At 29.2% G+C, this 21023-nt stretch overlaps 1 protein-coding gene across 1 annotated transcript in view; it reads right to left on the bottom strand.

Moving 5' to 3' along the window:
- The window catches only part of LOC123292881 (myosin-G heavy chain-like), a 223049-nt gene extending 202545 nt beyond the window's left edge, over positions 1-20504 (bottom strand). Inside the window, exons 1-2 of the mRNA XM_044873594.1 lie at positions 20465-20504; positions 18408-18437 (exon numbers count right to left, since the gene is read on the bottom strand). Coding sequence (XP_044729529.1) covers positions 18408-18437; positions 20465-20504 — 70 coding nt within the window. The remainder of the gene's footprint in view (positions 1-18407; positions 18438-20464) is intronic.
- Between the last annotated feature and the right edge of the window lie 519 nt (positions 20505-21023).

Genomic DNA, 21023 nt, shown 5'->3' on the forward strand with positions numbered 1-21023 from the left:
AGTGATGGTCAAGGTAACAGATGAGATGAAAAGGATACTTAATTGAAATCGAAATATTTGAGTTGATCTTATTATTTTGAATTACCTAATTATTTTACCATTTCACTTTTCGAAATGAATTGAGCGAGATTTATTTGACCATTCATTTCCACAGTAATTATTTATATGTTAAAATTATATGTCATAATCGCCAATTTTTTTAGTTTTTCCGCGCTAAGATGCCACAGACATACAGACAGACACCCACACATAGCGGTCAAACTTTTAACACCCCTTTTTTTAGTTCGGGTGTTAAAAAGCATTTTTTTAAGCATAACCGAAGGAAATGATATCCCGATAATCGGCAATGTTCACAAAGTTTATAAATACCTTCTAGAGCCTAATGCAACAACCCGTATCCCCCATCTTCAGAAATTTTAGCGGTTTTGATGTTTTTTGTGTTAAATTTCGTCGTCTGCTATTAAACAAATGTATTTCTATAGCGTTGATTAGTTTTTACGCTCATGTACAAAGCGTAATTTTAGAGTCACTGTTTAGCTCTAAAGCAAACAACAAAATGTAAAGTTGGTATACTTATTTGCTTGACTTATCGTGTTCACTACACAAACACACAAAGTATGGAATAATTCGAAATTTGGATGATGAGAAAAATTCATTTTGACTACGCTTAAGAAAGAAATTGATTTTTGTGCAAATTTCAATAGTTAGCAAAAGAAAAATAATGATAATGTACCTGAAAAAAAGAAAATAATAATAATAACTATGAAAATGCATATATATATATGTATATACCTACGTAAAAAAGTGATTCTGCAAATTATTGCAACGAAAACCCAAAAATTCAAAACTTGAGGGGCCATCGACATATAGATACGTGGTTTTTTGAAACAATTATATTTTATAAAAATATATGTCGAAAAATATTGATACAAATTTAAAATAATTATTCTGGCTGTAGGCTGTCATGTTTTGTTTACTTAATTATATTCATATTATTTATGAGACTTAAGCTGGATCTTAATAATTATTCGCGTGTAGGTACGTACGATTGATCTTTGAAATATAAAATTTGTCTTACATATGATATGATATCTTGACAGGTCGGCTTTATTTTTATAAGCGGATTTGTACACATTTGACATTTATTCTTAATGCTTAATCATATTTTACTTCACGTCCATTCTGTCAGACAAATTTAACCCACAGAAACATTGGTAGTTTGTAAAATAATAAAGGATGTCCCAAAATTAACGCAAGATTTGAATGTTTGCCCTGAATTGCGTGGTTAAGTTTTGACAATGAAAAAGCAAACACAGCGTGATAGTTGGCAGTTTAGGGTATTTTAAAATGAAGAAATCGATGGAAGAAGATATCGCAATTTCAATATGAGGCAAAAGTTTTAAAATATTAAAATACAAGCAGCTACAGATCGTGATTTTCGTATAAACTATAAATGAAATAGTGATTTAGTTTCATGTGGCAAAACAATTTTTTTTAAATCAGATGATAGACCGTCCAATTCATGGTGTTTAATTTATTCGATTTTTTTTTTCCATGGAGTTTTTTGAAGCCTGAGGTTTCTAACAACAATTTTGCGATCACTGACGCCTTGAGAGTGAAAATTTAAATATGTATCGCCACTATGGAGCTGCATTTGTGAAAAATTGTCGGGGAAAATTTCGAAAAAAAACTTCTATATGCCATCAAGATCATAGAACTCTATACGCTATAAATTTTGTTTGTCGGTTATTCTATTATTGTACATAACCATATACTGCAAGCTGGCGGATAACGAATTAATGCCTTGCCTTTTTCAACTAATTTTGGTGACCCTGCCAGAGAACTTTAATTTGCAATTTTTATTTTATTTAAAGTGTACGCGCAAGGTACGACAAACAAAAAGACGTGTAAAGACGACAGTGACAAATTTGGGTGATTCATTATTGCTCGCTTCTATCTCGGAGTGAGCTCAAATATATTCAATGATGACTAAAAATGTTGCAAAATTTGTTGATAGAGAAAATGGCTAACATATCGATCGATATACTAACTTTTCAGATGCTAGATTCTATCATAGAATTAATTCTGCGAACACAGCAGAATCGTAGCTATGAATATTTCGTCATGTTATTCAAATGATTCCCTTTCAAATTTTCGATCATTTTAGTCATCAATGAAAATTAGTACCCAACTATATAAACATAACTATCTATATATAAAATGATGCATATTATCCGTTTGTTTTGAACTAGCGGTTGTTTCGACACTCGGAACAATAAAGTCGCCTTTCAAGTGAGAGAAAATACTATATTATATTCCGATGAAATGAGTGTTTATACGCTCGACCAATTTTTGAAAATATTCAAAACTTGTTATTGAAAGTATTTAAAAGTAACACCGCCAACACTTCATTTATCAAAATTTTAAAAACGTAACATTGAAAAAGTGTTACCAGTTAAACTATTTGGTATTTGTGGTGAATCAAGTACAAATGTTATGCTTATCATCAGAGACAATTAAGGCCTTGAAAGGCGCAACAAAGTGACTAAGTGAATCTTGAACATAACAGAGAATCAAACCATTAAAAATGTCCTAAAAATAAGTTTGTTAGAATGAACGAACATTTTAAAAACTAAAAGATGCCTCACGCTATACAAATGAAAAGTTTGTGATATTTTAGTGCAAATGGAAATATTAACGGTGTTGAAATATAGTGACGATAAATCTTCATTTAATTGATGAGATAATAACTGATATTTTAACTATTCTGATGTGAAATTTAATTAAAAAAAAGTATCGAAATAAACTGGAAATGATGCGTGAAATAGATTATTTAGGTCTCATCTAATGTAATACGTGATTATATTTTTACATTATATCTAAAGTTTTTTTTTTTCAAAAAAATAGTTTTATACCAATATTCACAATATTTACCAACAAAACAAGTTCACATTATTAACTGTACAAAATGAAATATGATTTTACAGTTCATCGCTTTGTGCGACATGCAATTATATTATACATACTTTGTTCACTGAAATCTGATTAAATCGATACAATGAAATAAATATTTTGGTAAATGCATAATAGTTGAAAATTAGTTTCAGGTATTCGATATTGGGAGAAATTTTGTCAGTTTTGCATTATACAGTTTATAATTTTTCTTCACTCGAAGTATTTAAAATAAAATATTCTGATATTTGAAAATTTTCTGATCATGGTCTTGATATTTTTCATTGTAGTAGAAAACTTTGCCTGCAGAAATTTCATCTAATTAAAATAAGAGGATAAAGAAACAAATTTTAGCCTAATAAAAAAAATTCGTAACTCAGGAGCTGCGTTAGCTAAACGAATTGCTTTAGAGGTTGAATAAAAATAACAGATTTTTCTTAAAATAATATTACGTTTTTTATTTTTAAAGAATTTTTATTTCGAACACTAAGCATCTAGATAAAAAAATCACCATAAATGTACTTTGCTTAAAACTGATTAAAAAATTTAAAAAAAAAAAAATTTATTTTGATAAAATTTTGTGCTTTACGCACTGCTCCACCCCTTGTTTATAAATATAGGTTTCTTATTCAAGAACATAACTTTTCAAATACCAAAACCCTTCTTTATACCAAATTTTATTCAAATCGTACTAAAATTGCGATCGCTAGAGAGGAGATTTTTTTAAAATTCTATCGTCAGTACCTACAAAAGCAATAGCTCCATTTCCATTGGAAATTAGTAAAAATTTAATTAACCGTTTTTCACTTTAGTCAAATCATAATAGTTTCAATATAATATAGGCTTTTAAGTTTCGAATGAAAATAGGCTCCCAATAGAGACGTTTCGATTAGTAGTGTCATGGCAACCAAATTTTAAAAACCTAAAACGTCAGTAGATATAATTTTTTTCCCTACAGTTTTAAAATATATACCTAGAAAATACACTTGAATCCATTTTATTTAATAATAATAATAATAATGGGGTTTAACCTCCGTTTCTCTGACCTATACGCCTATAACAGAGGCCACCCACATCATTATTTGTTAATCTTTATTTATTTAATTACAATTACATTTTGATGTGGGTGGAGTGGGTGACTTCGTTCTTAACCAAGCGACGACAATGTGATCAATTTACGAAAATGGACCAACAGACAAAGACATACGCCTTAGACCGCTCGGCCATTTAGGCTCTCATCCATTTTATTTAAAAAAATCCGTCCCTTCAGGGGTGTTCAACGCCAAGATTAATGTGTAATAAAAGATGCAAAACTTGTAAGAATAAAGTGTCTAAGACGGATTTTGCTCATCACTAATCCCCATCAGACTCTTCGAAATTTTGACCGAAGTTCTTTTGGCAGAACTATCGTAGTTGCAGTAGAGATTTGAAGAGACATTAGAATGAAAAAAAGTTTTTCTCTGACATTAAAAGTTTTTTATTTCGATTATCTATAAAAACTGAAGTTCAATATTACTAGAATATTATAGTATATAGTTCGAAGACCTTTTGCCAACCTTATCGCAATCCATTGAAAGAGAAAATGGGCAGCTACAATGAATGCATGCTTCAGTCATCAATAATTCATAGATCGATTTGTCATACGATTGTTGAATCAAATGGCGATTTCTTGTACCAATGCCGAATTTTATTTTTCCTAACGTGCTGCACCAAGCGTTGATTTGCATCCAGCCACCTTTTGATGGCCTTAATATTGATTTCTTTCAACTGAATATGATTAACAAACACAGTTAATCACCACGAATGATTGAAGGCTAAAATCACACCAGTAAATACTCGATTTTCTTTGCGGTTAATTAATAGCAAAAATAGAATAAAACAGAAAACAATAAAGTCTTTCATAAAATGTGTTGATTAGATAGGTATTTATAGAAGAATATAAAATAATACTTAATTAATTTTTTCACGCAGTCACTTATTATAGTTCAAAGATTAAAACAAGCAAGCACCTTGAGTGAGTGATTCGTTTGTTTGTGTTTAAAAATCACATATCCTATCTAATAATTAAGAGGTTATTTTAAAAGTCGAAGGTTACTTTATATAAAGTGACATTTCAGTTTACGTAAGTTATTTATAAGTATAAAAACTAATAATATTTTGCAGGGATGTGTAAGTAAATTCAATATTTAGTTTGGTATTTTGTCTCAGTTACTCGATCAAATGTTTCTCGGAACACTCGATATCACATGAGAGTACAAGCTTTATCTTTTAGTTTTATTAAGGTAGTTGCCACATCGATTCTGAGAAATCAGTACAAATCAAGATGCGATTATTTCCGGGCAGAAGTTAAAGTCAAATTAATTTCTGCCTCCTTACAACACGAGAAAGTCTTACAGATCTCAAATTTCTGACTCAGGTGAATAATAAAATTAAATTTAAAATATTTAATCTGCGATTGATTGAAATTCGTAATCAATAAGTAATTTGATTGTACAAAATAATTTAACAGCCCTAGTTTTGCAACAAAGTTTCAACCGTGTGAAATTTTATGACTACGTATTTTACTTTTAATTGCTTACTTTTGGAAATATTGTATATTATTTTAATTTTGAGTATTGTGGAAAAATATTAGATACCTCTCCCAAACTAGTTAGTAATAAATGACAAAATGAAGTTTTCTATAAAGACCTGCGCAAAATATTCTATTCTTAGAGTAAATTATTAATAACATAATGTTTATTGATGTTCCGACTAACTGGCTACTTTCGCAGTCGGCGATTATATTCGGCAAAGAGCGTCGACTATCCGGCTTCTTACTTGTGACATGTTTAAATTGTAATTGAGCTCTTTCACATTAATGAAAAATAGTATCGGGTTTATTTTTTTCACAAAAACACCTATCGGATCCATGCAAAGGCAAAAATCAAGAAACAATGCGAAGTAAACAAAACATATTTCGGTACACGCGAATAAGGTGTAAACGAAGCGTTACGAAAATTGCGGAATGTTCCGAAACCGTGATCGACTTGGTCGTCTAGTTGGTGGATTAGTCGGCCTCGTTACAATCGAATTATAGAAATAAAAAAATTATAAAAAGGCTTATTTCCCAAAAAACAAAAGGGTTTGTCACTTTGAATAAAAGGGTTTGGCATAAAAGTACCAAATGAAGTTTCTTTACCTATATATTTATTTGTTCCGCCACTAGCTAGTAAAAAAAACAAAATTCAATAATTTTGCCGAATGATTTTACAATTCTCAATTTTGTTCATACTTCCAATATTTAAACCGCTACATTTGAATTCAAATGGATAGAATAAAACTACACCTGTAAAATACTTCCAGAAAAAATGAGCCAGCAAAATGTGAAAGTATTATATCTTCGAGAATTTTTTTATAGATAAATTATTATGTATACAATAAATTGTACATTTATGTGATGAATGATCACAAAAGGTACTTGTTGCTTGTTATAAAAACATTAAATCTAAGAAATAACCACACATAGGAGGTCAACGGAAATATGTCATTATTGTTACGTCACTCTTGTCTATCAACAAGTTCATCTTTTGTAATTTGTTCTTTTTGTATAATTATTGCTTCTTTCAACGACATTTAACAAATTGCAAAAAGGTAAAGAAAGATATATTTACATATTTTATTTACAATGCCATTTTTGTTGCACCTACTGAATAGGACAGCATTGAGATATTAAATCCTCAAAAAATCAATTCGAAGGTCTCTTGAATTAGTAATTATTCGAATTTTATTTTTTTTTTAGCCGACTTCAAATAAAAAAAGGAGGTTCTCAATTCGACTGTATTTTGTTACCTCAAACCTTTCGACTGGGTGAACCGATTTTGATGATTCTTTATCTATTTGAAAGATGGTGTTTCCCATGTGGTCCCGTTTCATTTTGGTCAAGTTCTGACAATGGCATCCACGAAAAAATCATAAAAGTCTTAAATTTGCATAGCTCAATATCACGCCAACCGATTTCGATGATTCTTTTGTTAGTGACAAATAAGTTAATGTACTGCAGATTCACTAAAAATCACAAAATAAAAAAACTTACCAAAAATAAAAACCGACTTCAAAATAAAAACTTTTCCAAAACAAATTAATATGCACTAAAAAGCAAAAAAATAACGATAATATAATGTAGTTAATATTATTGTTATTTTTGGAGTCGGTGTCAGCCAAGCTAATGTAGCAAACTGTTCTGTCAGAGTTATTTCCTTGGCTGACACCGACTCCAAAAATAACAATAATTTTAACTACATTATATTAGCGTTATTTTTTTGCTTTTTAAGGCTTATTAATTTGTTTTGGAAAAGTTTTTCTTTTGAAGCCGGTTTTTATTTTTGGTAAAAGTTTTTTTTAATCAGAAAATGAATGAGTGAAATCTAGAACAAGGTATTAAAAAGTTATCCTAACAGAAACATTAAAAAATGTTTTTGTAAATCCAAAAATAGTTATCTTATAAAAACAAGAGTATATAGCTCTCAAAAATATGGAAAGGCTTTAGGCAACGATGTAATTTTCACCTCTTTTATATAATATTTGTAGTGAAGTGGTAATGGAAAAGGCATTAAAAGGCTGTGATATCGGAGTAAAATTCATGAACACGTGCTAAACAACATAGAAGTTATGCTGATGATACAGTGTTGATGGCAGAAAATTCTCAGGATCTCCAAATTTTAGTGGACAAAGTAGTAAAGGCTAGGGAAGAGTGGAACCTTAAAATTAATGATAAAAAACTAAAGTAATGGTATTTACACACAAAAAAAGAGACAGAAAATATTAAAATAGAGTGTAATAGTGTTTACCTAAAACAAGTTGGTGAATTTAGATACATGGGGAAACTCTTTCACAACAACAACTAGGCTAGTGTTGAAATAAAATCAAGGATAGGGCAAGCAAAGAGTGTATTTATGAAACTAAAAAAGTTCTTAACGGACAAAAAAATAAAATAAAGTATATTTGTGCGATTTTTAAAATGTTACGTGTGGTCAGTTTTTCTTTATGCTTGTGAAACTTGAACCTTGACAGCAAATATAATAAAAACAATAAATGCTTTTGAAATGTGGTGCTATAGAAAGATTCTAAAAATTTCATGGCAGGCATATACATCAAATAGTAAAGTGATTCAAATTATTGAACTTTCACCAGAACTGAGCAAGACCGTAAAAAAAAGACAATTAAGCTATTTGGGACATATTATTCGATCAAACAAATATGATATGATCAAGGTGGCTTTATTTGGTAAAATTCCAGCAAAACGAGCAGTTGGAAGGAAAAAAACTAGCTGGATGGATAATTTAAAAGCCTGGGCGGGAATGTCATTGGAAGAAAGTTCAGAGTCCCAGAAAAGCGAAAAACATGGACTAAATTAGTCTCTAACATCCTTTAAAGGGATATGGAATCATACATACACAAAGCCATCAATTTTGTTTTTATATTAACGCACGTAAATAGAAGTAAGCAGAATTAGTGCGACGGCGAGAAATAGTGCTCTCTACCTGTTAAAGACGTTGTTATGTATTTGGTTAATCATCGATAATAAGAATTTTGTATTACTAATCATTCATAGGTTTAGCTTATGTAGGGGATTAATTTATAACTACATCGACATTGTGCAGCCAAAAACTATATATTGGCAGAATATTTAAAGAAATCCTTTTTCTCAGGAAATATACGAAACCGCAACGCCCTATCCTTATTAAACAACAACGCCCTTTCCTTATTAAACAATTATACTAGCTCAACATAAACTTATCCTAACGCTTTACCCCACATCTACACTCTCGCGGAGTATACTCGCCGAGTGAAGCATTCAATACTACACTCTCGTTTAATTTCACAAATAGCTCGGTAGCTATCTGTGCGTATTAGTTAGTACAATTATAGGCACAATAAAAATAAAATTAACAGTTATTAACAATTATTTTGTTTATTGAAAAACTGTAAAAGAAACTAAACGTTGTCAATTACTAGAACTTTTGTACACAAGTACACACGAGAATGTGGAGATGAAGGTCACCTGTGACCTACTCGGGTACATAATCCGTTTTCTAGTCGGACAAAGCGAGATAAGAACAGGCTTTGTGCTACTTCACGAGAGTGGAAAGGCTTTTAAAATAATTCGGAGTGTAAAATTTATCCACGTTTACTTTTATTTAATATTTTGTTTTATAGTAATGAATAAATCGTATAATAATATTATTATTAATAATAGATTATACCTACATTTTTTTTAAAATAAAACTTGTTACATTGTGAAGAAGGTATATTTAACTATAAGTGATTATCTTAATTAAATTTACTTCTTATTATCAAAACATTATACAATACGGCAAAACATGCATCATCACAAGTTACCCATCAAATCAGTGTTATTACAAAATCACCATTAACATAATTTTATTAAACTTATCCAAATTAGAAGAGTGTTATCAGGAAGAACCAGTGATTATATAAAACACTGGTTAGTGGATGGCGGTCCAGAAATCGTCGGGAATAGAAAAGCGCATATACCTTTTTTTGCATATACATTTTCGCGGATACCTAGAGTAGCTTCTAATGTTTCAAACAAAAGTTGTTTATTTTTTTATAAGGAAATTTTTTACATTTACACTTCTATCTCTAACGGCTTATAAGATGGAACCAACGGACCCAAGACCCAATTGATTAAATATGTTGCCTATTTACGGACTTAGCTATAAAAATTCCAGCTTGATATCTCTTGTAGTTTTTTGAGTTATCGTGTCCATAGACGGGCAGACGGACAGACGGATAACCGGAAATGGATTAATTAGGTGATTTTATGAACACCTATACCAATATTTTGTTAGTAGCATTTTTAAACGTTAGAAAGTTGGGACTAAACTTAGTATACCTTGATATATTTCCTATATACATGGTTTAAAAAATGCATTGTGATTTGTGATTTGCAAAGAAGATAAAATAAAGACAAGCTATTAGATTAAAAAAGGTTATATTTTACTTTAACCAATATTTTGTTAGTAGCATTTTTAAGCGTTAGAAAGTTGGGACTAAACTTAGTATAGCTTGATATATTTCATATATACATGGTATAAAAAATGCATCGTGATTTGTGATCTGCAAAGAAGATAAAATAAAGACAAGCTAGTTAGATTAAAAAAGGTTATATTTTACATTTACTTTCATATGTTTTAACACTATAAAATACCAGTAATTTGTATACATTATTTTATATATTGCATTATTTTAAGTAATTTTTCTCAAATCAAAAAATTATGTGTTAAATTGAGAATAATTGCTAGAAATAATATCCATAAAATAATTACTGAGTTAGTAGGTACGTGCTTTAAAAAAATATCTAAGACTTAATAATCATTAAAATTTTTGTATTTCTTCATCTTCGGTAGTTTTAATATGTATAGAAAAGTCAGTCTTGGAACAAATTTGTGACAATTTTTACGATAAAACAAGTTCCTTTGAGGGCGACCCTTATGGTGGATTTCTCACCCTTTCCTCCGTACAAAGTGGCAAAGAATGATAATAATTTTTGAGCAATAGATTCCGAAACTAGAAAGTACAAGTTTTCAAATGAGGATGATAAAATTTTAGATAAAAACTTTTTGTAAAAAACGGCGGCCAGTTGAAAAAACGCCTAAAATAAAGAAAAATACTATTTTTTGACATGTTTTAAAAACGAAAAATGGGAGAGTGGTAAAAATTTTTAAGAAACAATATGCAAGGTTTTCAAGGAAAGCAGTTTAAATTTTTCGATTAAAATGAAAAAAATTTCAGTGATTATTTCAGAAGATACAAATAGGTCTTGGTCCAAAAAGCTCGTACGGTAATTGTTTATAGTCATTTTCAAGAAAAATAAACAAGCTTTCGAGTGGTTTTAATAAAATTGAAAATATTTTTTAAATTTTGGTACGCTTCGAAACTATATATAAAATTTAGGGGTAACATTTTTCACCCTTTCAGCCCTTCATGCAAAGCGGCAAGAAGTGACAAAAATTTTTGGGCCATAGATTCCAAAACAAGAAAGTACAATTTCTCAAATGAGCTACAGCTGTTTGAAATTTAGGCAAACTTTTTTGGAAAAATTTGGTCCTTTAATAAATGTGCGCAGTGTATTATCAGATTTGGTAAATCGAATCGAATACAAATTATTTTGGTATCTTTTCCAAATGAAACCGGTGGAATTCCGGTCCTGGGTCTATTTACTACAGCAGAAATCTTGTTGCACTTACATAAAATAAATATCATTCTTTACTCTATGGTTACAATAAACCGACGAAGCATACATTCGTATAACGTTAAAAATTATAATTATAATCAGATAGCAATAAAGTAGTTTGCAGCAGCGCGTTGCATATTGCTACCAATCTAACAACACAATAGATAACTAGTATTGATAATGCTTCAAACATGATTGCTTACAAGTAGAAAAACTACAAGTACAAGTAATGCATATGTACGGATATTATAATAATAACAATTATTAATATATATGATTACAAATTTACAAAATGTTCCAAAATCAAATCACAAAATTAATTTTGTAACAGATGGTTACAAAATTCGCTACAAATTATTTCATCAGGTATTTGATACCTCAAATAATGCAGACAGAAATACTATTTTGATGGCAATAAATATCTTCGAAATAATAGTTTGCTAACGAATTTTTATACAAATCTTACATTTTTAAGGTAGTTTACTCGTTATAATCAAATCTATAAAAACATGCTCTTATATTCGTGCACTATTTGTGACAACAGTGTACAATACTAAAACATTGTATCTATACACATACTCAAACTACACACACAACTGCAAATTTATAAATTATTTTTTGGTCATCTTTTCAACAAATTAGACAAGAAAAAATTCCTTTTTTTTATTAAATACAGAATGCTTTTATTAATCTTATATTTCAATTTTAGTGAATTCCTAAGAAAAGCCATTTTACGATGGAACTACCTAGTGTTGTTTTGAAAGTTTTATTTTTTTGTGACATCTTCGTCTTTTTTTGACATTAAGGTATACAAACAGGGTGTCTTTTTTAAGTTGACAAATGCTTGAAACTCGATAAATAAATTTAATCGAGAAAAATGGATCAAACAAAAAATATTAGTTTCAAAGGCACGCATCTCATACCGACATTGAATTCGATCTACGCTTTCGGGTGAATTAAGACACCTCACTCAAGTGACAAAACTGTAGATGAATGTTTTAAATTAGAAAGTTGTTCTTTATAAATACGCGAACATTGTTTGTTTGAAACATTTTTTTGTAAACCGAATAGCTTAGACAGTAATTGATAGGAAAAATCAATTTTTTTGTGCTTTTGTTTATTTAACTTGAACAAAAATGATTTTTATAGAAAAACAAACCACTTTTATTGGATTAATTGGATATTTTTTTCGAAAGGTGAGTAGATTTCGCAGAAACAATTATATGATATAACAATTTTGATACGAAAAACAATTTTGGGTAAAAATTTTCAGTCCGTTTTTTCCTAAACTGTATGGTTTAGGAAAATGTTTTCGAACAAAAAATGTTAGGTACTATTTTAGTCAAAAACAACTTTCTAATGTAAAGTGTTCATCTATCGATTACCAGTTATGGATTAGAGTGAGCTTTTTATTGAACTTGAAAATCTAGGTCAAGTTTGATGTCTACGTAAGACCCTCCTGTCTACGTGTATCCTTACACACCCAACATTTTTTGCTTGAAGCATTTTTATCGATAAAAATTATTTATCGAGTTTAAAGCATAGGTCAACTTAAAAAAGACAACCTGTATAAATATGTAACGAGGTGTTCATTATAATCTCCAATTTACATTACACCCAAAATTTTAAATTTATACCATTATATTCTTACATGAAAATGATTTTTCAGAACGCGTCTTCAAGAGTAAACTAAATCGATTAAAGGTTAATCGATATCTTAAGACGCACGTGATCAATACATAAAAGTACATTTATTTAGACAGTAAGTAAGTATGCTTTAATTTTTATTTCTAAAATATATTTAAAAAATATTTATTGATTTCTAATATTTAACAAAATACCTTCAAAACTATACAAACGAGTAAATTTCCCGATAATCAAAAACAGAACCGTTTGAAGGGTTCAGAAAATAGTTTCAACATTGAAGAATCATTTAATTTATATTATACTCTGATGCCAATCAATATCTTCAGTAGAATATAATAACCTAAAGCGGTGTTTACACTAATATTTCTTATACCACCAACACTATTTATAATCATTATCAATATCTATACGGTAAATGCATTTAACCCTCAACTTACGAAATACAAACGAAAGTAGGAATAAACGTTAGTCAAAAATAATATCATAAAAATGTTCCATAAATTGCTAAGAAAATTTACCTAATGGTATCAAAAAACTCCTACTTATCAATTAAAAAAAAAAAAAAAAAGTAAAAATTAAGTCTCTAAATTCTTTATGAAATTATTGGGCAATGAGAAAAGTTAGTAAAGTGACCTTATTAGCCCCGGCAAGATCCGTCATCGAGCATGAATAACAGGGTAATTTGCAGTACCCTGTTTAAAACTCGGTAGGATATTTTTAAAAAACTAATTTTTTTCTAAAAAATAAAAAATAATGATCGAATTGCTTCCGAAAAATTTTATCGCCTAATTGGAGTCAAAATTAACAAAAAATAAGCTTAAACATTTTTCTCTAAAATATCCAGATTTCGAGTAAAAAATTCGGAAGAATTTCAAAAATGCGATTTTTACGATTTTCATCCTTCAAAAAGAGTATGAAAAAATCAGATTTTTAATATGTATACAATTTATATTTGATCTAAATACATTATAAGTACTTGATTGTTAATTGTTAAGAGCGCGCCCAAAAAGCCCCCAAAAATAACTATTTTCTAGTCTAATAATGCTAGAAAGATGGAATTTTCACCAATCGACTTGAAATAAAATTCGCAACACCTCGGAAAATCGGAAAAACCGTTTGTTCGATTTTCTGGGGGGTTGCGTTGCGGAAAATACTCTATTAATAGATGGCGTTTGATATGAAATTTTTAAATGATTCTGTTATTAATAGTACAATAATTATTTTTTCTATGGTAAAAGATTTTTCATAGTAAAGAAAAACTTGTTGTAAACTAAGAGTTTAAAGAATACGTTTCATATTGGTATAACACATATCTTATTAATATTCATAAATTTAAATTTGTATAATTTTTATATACCTAGTTGAAAAGTATATCGGAATTATATGGCTATTATTATGATATATAAAAATCATCGTAACTGGCTACAAATAATAGATTTCATTGATATAATACTAATTTATTGTAGTTAAGCGATTTATTATTCCCTTCGTACCTACACGAGCTACTAAGGTCGCTCATACACAGTGATTTAAATTTAAAATATCATATATATAGTTAAATATATTAATACAGTGTGTTCATTTCAAAAATATCCACCATTAATAAATCTTGACCTGATCTGATTATTGTTTTCAGTGAAAACACGTCGATTTAGATATCAAGGGGAAATTGAAAAATGTTACCTAGAGAATTTTACGTTTCAACCCTTCACCCCTAGCCATGCCATCTTTGAAATTTCAAATGGCACCTTCTACTTTGTTATACATCATTTGAAAGGGCATAAAATTCTCTATTCAACCATGATAAAAATAAAATCAATCGATTTGTTTTTAAAATAGACTACACAGAAGATGGCAGGTATCCACCCTTAATAACTCTTGATCTGATTTAGATATCAACGGCGAAGTTTAAAAATGATACCTAGAAAATTTCAAGTTTCAGTCCTTCCCCACCACCCACTCCAACTTTGAAATTTCAAATGGCATCTCCTACTTTGTCAAACCTCATTTGAAAGGGCATTCAATTATCTCTTCAATGCTGAAGAGGTAATTGTACTCCTTTCAAATGATGAATAACAAGGTAGGGGGTGACATTTGAAATTTCAACGTTAAGGGTAGCTAAGGCTTTTGGGATAATACCTACAATTCCTTAGGTTCCATTTTTGAACTTTCACTTCGATAACAAAATCGACGTCTTTTCACTCAAAATCAATAATCGCATCAAGTTAAGAGCTATTAAGGGTGGATACTTTTGAAATGAACACACTGTATATAAATTTACAGACGTACATTTATAATATATATATATATATATATATATATATGTATATATATGTATAATTTTTCTTAAGAAATTTTTTATTCAGAAACATCAAAATGAAATAAGTTTCTCATTAAGTTTCTACAAACAAAACCTGAGACCTGTGTTCTTCCAACGCCATGAAAAGAAGCGTAAAGAAACCTATTTTACTCTGGACTTTCTGGTAAAATAAGAAAATGTAGTTTATACTGCCTGGAAGACACTTTAGATAGTTAGCGAGCAAAGGCAGTAAATTATTCCCTTTTTTCTTCACTTGATTTCTTTTCTCGAGAGCCTTGCCACAAACAAATCTTGCGAGTTCGAGAAATAAATTTTACCATCCATCTGAGCGGACTGAGAATATATTTCCGAATAAGTAAAACCAAATAACTTGATTATTTCGATATGCAGTGTGGAAATCTTGAATTGCTTTGATGCTTCAAAGATTGCTTATAAAATAAAACTTAAAATACATTCTATGATCAGATAAGTGTTTGTTGTTCAGAACCCAACGTTCAATGTTGAGTCCGGTGCGTAATAATTTTGTAACATTATTGTTGTGGGTTGATTGTTTTAGGTAGACACAAATCACCATGCAAAACACGTACAAGTCAATATAATATAAATAATTTTTTTTGTTTTGTTTTTTAAATACCACTGCTTCTGGCAACACTACACTATATTATCACAATTTAACTTCAGGGTCGGCTTATCAATTAATCCGACTCTTAAAAAATTATCTCACTCTCTTCTACATCAATGTATCGTATACATTCAATAGTGACGCTGCGAAAGTACAGAATTGCGCTTATTTATACCAAAAAAACTTCTTGTTACACTAAAATCAATTAACCCAAACTGAATCAATCATTCATTATCAATAAATTTTTTTGTATACAATTAAAATAAATAATAATAATGTCTTTTTTCCCGTGCAAACCCCATTTATCTTAACGAGTATAATTATATATTACCTAATAATTAAGCTTTTATTTAGCCCCAACATCAACATATAGTCCGCGGGACCCTTTTCTTTAAATGGGTCAACCGATTGCCCTTTCTCTCTTTTCAAATGGGCAGGATAACATCATATTTAAGCTACCTTTCCGAAAAAAAACGAAGCAGGGAATTTTTCAGACACTATGACCACTTGATAACATTTAAGAATTTAGCAAAAGTGACTTATGTATGTATTGAAAAACAAAATAAATTAAGTACAGCATGTTCGAGGTGGTAGACAAGCTTATGTATATCTATTCTCTTCTTCTATATATCTTTATTGTTGAAAAATTATTAATGTTATCAAGTAGTCATAGTGTCCGACAAAGTCTCTGCTGCGTTTTTTCAGATCGATAGCCATAAATATGAAGTTATTTTGCTCGTATGAAAACGCAGCACTTTCGAAGAAGTCGTAGAGAGAAAGTTTGGTAGACTCGCTAATGGAAGCCACTCACGAAATTTTAAGTTTGTGTTAATCTATGCTTCTGAAGAGATTAATATAGATTTAAAAAATAGTATAGGATCTAGAATGAGTCCTTACTTTTCGGTTAGTTCTAAAATAATGAATCATGAAAACTACTTCTTGATCAGCCTGAAATATGCCTTTAATTTGTTTATACAAAAAGTTTTTCAAACTGTTAGATTGTGTTTACTCAATGTATCCAAAACGTTTAATTAGATACTAAATAATATGGATTGGGGATGATTATTGATGCTAAAAATAGCACAAGACTTCAATTAGTTATAAACAAACATTTGGCAAGTATGACAACAACACTTTCTTTTGACATATTTCTACACTGCCATCATGATGAATTTAATCCAAGCTATTAAATCAGATGTTGGCATGCTTAAAATCGTTTGACGCTCAATCTATGTAACTTAATGGTCTAAGATTAAAATACAGTATAATAATTGTGTTATACATTTTTCAAGTAAAAATAGCAGTTAATTGTAATAAATCCGGTTCTGTTTTTAATTCTGTAATAATATTGAATAGTAGAAGACAAACCACTACTCCAATAAGTGGGTATAAATCACCATCATCCATGCATCATGTATGTGTGTGTGTGTGTGTGTTGGATATAAAATAATAAGACAAGTAGGTGTAGTAAGTACTAAGTACCTATAGGTATTTTTATTTTTATTTAGTTAATAATCATTCATAGGAATCTTTTATTTCATCGAATTCAAACTCAACTTAACTCGACTGACTCCACCATGATCATTCATTTCATGTACTTATTTTTACTATCTTTTTAATACATTTTTTGAATAATAAGTAAAAATTTTTATTAAATGTCTATGAATGATAATCTATCCATTTTACATATCCAATATAACTCACGCATCGATTTTATTTAACCTTTAAATACTTACATGAGGTCATTCGGATTCCAAAATATTCTAGCTTGATGCGATTAATAAAATTTTGGGTAGCTGATGTTTTACATTTAAAAATACATATATTCCTTACAAACTGTGTGTCAATTAATGACTATTTAATACGACTTATGTATAAATTTCAAGTAGATTCTCTGTACGGTTTACGATAAATTATTTATTAAAAACAGCCCTTTTTACATGGTGGTATATGAAGAAGTCGTAATAATGTTGATTTGTTAATCAATATGTGCCTTTAAAATGTTTTACCATTTACATAAAAAACTGTGCATAAAAATGAAAAACTTTTTTTGGTAACGTACAGAGGAATCGATATGAATTTTTCACAAAAGACGTATAAAACGATCATTGATAAATAAAAGTTCAAATCTTTGGTATAATTTTCAATTTACGGTATCGAAATACTTTAAAGAGTTGAAATGAAAATGATAACAAAAATTTAACATTTTATTTATCAATTAATCACCCTTGTATAGGTCTTGTGACTTTGATACTTAATTTCTCCTAAACCGTACAGAGAATCGACATGAATTTTTCACAAAAGACGTATGAAAGGATGATTAATTCTTTAGTAAAATTTGAATTTTTTGATCATTTTCTTCTTTTGGTATCGAGATACCTTTAATTAAATTAACTTAAAAACTTTAAATAATAACAATAACTCATTGAAATGCTTTTATTTTGTACAAACGACGTTGTGACAGTGCGCGGCAGCGGTTTTTATAAAAATTTTCGCAATTTCACTTTTACAATCAAAAGATTTAAAATTTATGTAAATAACTTAAAGATCAACTTGTAGTATTTAGGAAATAAAGTTGTTAAAAATTTTAAGTAAACAACAAATGGAATATTTTAAATTTATGAACTTACCATTTAAAAATTTGGTATCAGGTTCACCACCTACAAAAAAAATAAAAATTTAAAAAAAAATTTATACGCGATAAAATTTCTCAAAATGAAAATCATTTTAGTTATATATCTTTTAAATGTTACAAAATCTGTGTACCATACCAAAAGTTTGTACAGAGATAGAGATTTACATTAAAAGCTTTTCATAGGAATTGTCAAATTTCTTTAAAAAAATTTCTATTCAAAAAATTAGGTAAATTCTATGCAGATTTGTTAGTGTTGTTTGTCACTGTTTGCGAAAACAAATATTGATCTATGAAGAACTATATCTTTATATAATTCCCTTTTCAGGAGGCCTCTGTGATTCGTATGATTTTTCAGTCTTTTGGATAAAATAAATAAAAACAAGCGAAAACAATTGATTGAATTAATTGTTAAAATATCCTGTATATGTCAGTGCTTGCATAATTTTTAATAAATTAGAAGAGTATAAAAAACCTACACAATCATGACAGCCTTTCGATCGTCATTTGTTTTGGTTGTTGAAAATTTATTTCTTAGTATTTTGTAGAATTCGTTATTCGAAAATGTTTCACAAGACCAATAGTTTTAGTTATCTTCAAATTTTCAAACCCCTATATTTTATAGTTTTGGAAAAAAAGTACATCAAAGTTTTGTCCTGATTTGCGCCCTCACGGATAAACAGTGATGTTTACGAAAAAATATTTCAAACAAATATTTTTTCAAACAAATTTCTCTTTTGTAAGGAACATTTAAACATTTGACTCTAACGGTTTAAAAGACCCAATTAACATATGCTGCTCATTTACGAACTCAAACTCACTTTTTACGTCTTGAGCACGCTATAAAAATTACAGCTTGATTTCTCATTTCGTTTTTGATGGACATAAACTTTGTTCGTATCATCAATATTTCAAAGCATTAAAAACTTAGGACTAAAATTATTATACCTAGATATATATATTTCATATATACAGACTATAAAAAAACATTTCCTATACCATGATTGAAAGACAAACCCACTCCCCTCTCCAAACAATTTACAGCTTTTTTCTGTCTGAAAACAGAATCGCTCTTATAGTCAGGGCCCGATTTAGCTATTTTGCTGCTCCGGGCAAAAATTATATTTGCCGCCCTTTACATAACATATACGGGGTGTTTTAAATGGACATTTGCTTGAAACTCAAGTCATAAATTTAGTCGAGGAAAATTCTTCAAACGAAAAGTATTAGTTTCAAAAAGACATATCTTATGTCAGCATCGAATTCGATCTAAATTTTGATGTTAAATTAAAACCTCACTCTGATTCCCAACTGACAAACATCAGACGAACGGTTTAAATTAGAAATACGCAAATATGTTGTGTCGGAAACATTTTTTTGTAGGCCGAATAGTTTAAACAGTAATTGATATAAAAAATCAAGCTTTTTGTGCGATTTGTTCATTCAATTAGAACTAAAATGGTCTTTATAGAAAAACGTAACACTTGTATTGGATTTATTTGAAAATTTTTTTCGAAGAGTGCCTAGACTTTGCAGTAACAATTATACAAAATAACAACTTGGATACGGAAAAACAACTAAGGGTAAAATTTTTCAATATTTTTTTGCCTAAACTGTACGATTTGCGGAAAAATGATACGAACAAAAAAGTTACTTTTTTAATCAATAACAACTTTCTAATTTAAAGTGCTCGTCTATCGATTACCAGTTATGGAGCTTGAAAACCTAAGTCACGTTTAATGTCTGCGTAAGAAGTGCTCATACACACCCAACATTTTTTGCTTTAGGCTGTTTTATCGATAAATATTTTTTGAGTTTCAAGCATATATCAAATTAAAAAAGACCACACAGCTCCTTCTTTTAAAAAATCGCGCCAAGTAATCTTTTAACAAGAAACATGAAAAGCGACAATAGCCTTTGTGACAACAACGAGTTAACGAAACAAATCATCTGACAAGCAAATTAAGCATGAGACAAACAATTAGTCTTAGGGACAATAAAACTTTTGGGAAAATGGTTTTTTACCGCAATCATTTGATAACCATTGATACTCACAATCACTAAACTCAAACCAACTTATATTATCAGAAATCATTCTTATAAATATGAATTGAGCAACAAATAGTCTTTAAACACACATCAAAAGTACCACTACAAAAAATTAAAATATCACCAGAATTCAAAGCACACTTAACGTTTTTAATAACCTGATAAGTTTGTTTTTAAACTTGAAAATAAACTCATAAAATCACTTCTCACATAATAATCACCGGCTCACAAAAAAAAAGAAACATTTTAATAAAATGATTAAAAAAATAAATATTTGAACAATAATAATAATAATAAAAAACAATTTAAAAATATTATTATTAAATTGCGTCTGTCAAAAAGTAAAAAGTGAATAAATAAAATTATTAAAATAAAGTTTTGTGAATCGAATGGAGTGAAGTGGAGACGACAAGGGGACTCACATATACATATATATATATACACATCAACAGTATTATATTATATAAAGCGAGGTCCAAAGAAACGATTCATGATGAGGTGATAGGTCACGGTCATGACCCCTGACCTTCCGTTCAACAGGTCACGGTGAACTGCTTTATAATAT

The sequence above is a fragment of the Chrysoperla carnea genome, chromosome 2 (genome assembly GCF_905475395.1).
Source record: "Chrysoperla carnea chromosome 2, inChrCarn1.1, whole genome shotgun sequence".
NCBI classification, from domain to species: domain Eukaryota; kingdom Metazoa; phylum Arthropoda; class Insecta; order Neuroptera; family Chrysopidae; genus Chrysoperla; species Chrysoperla carnea.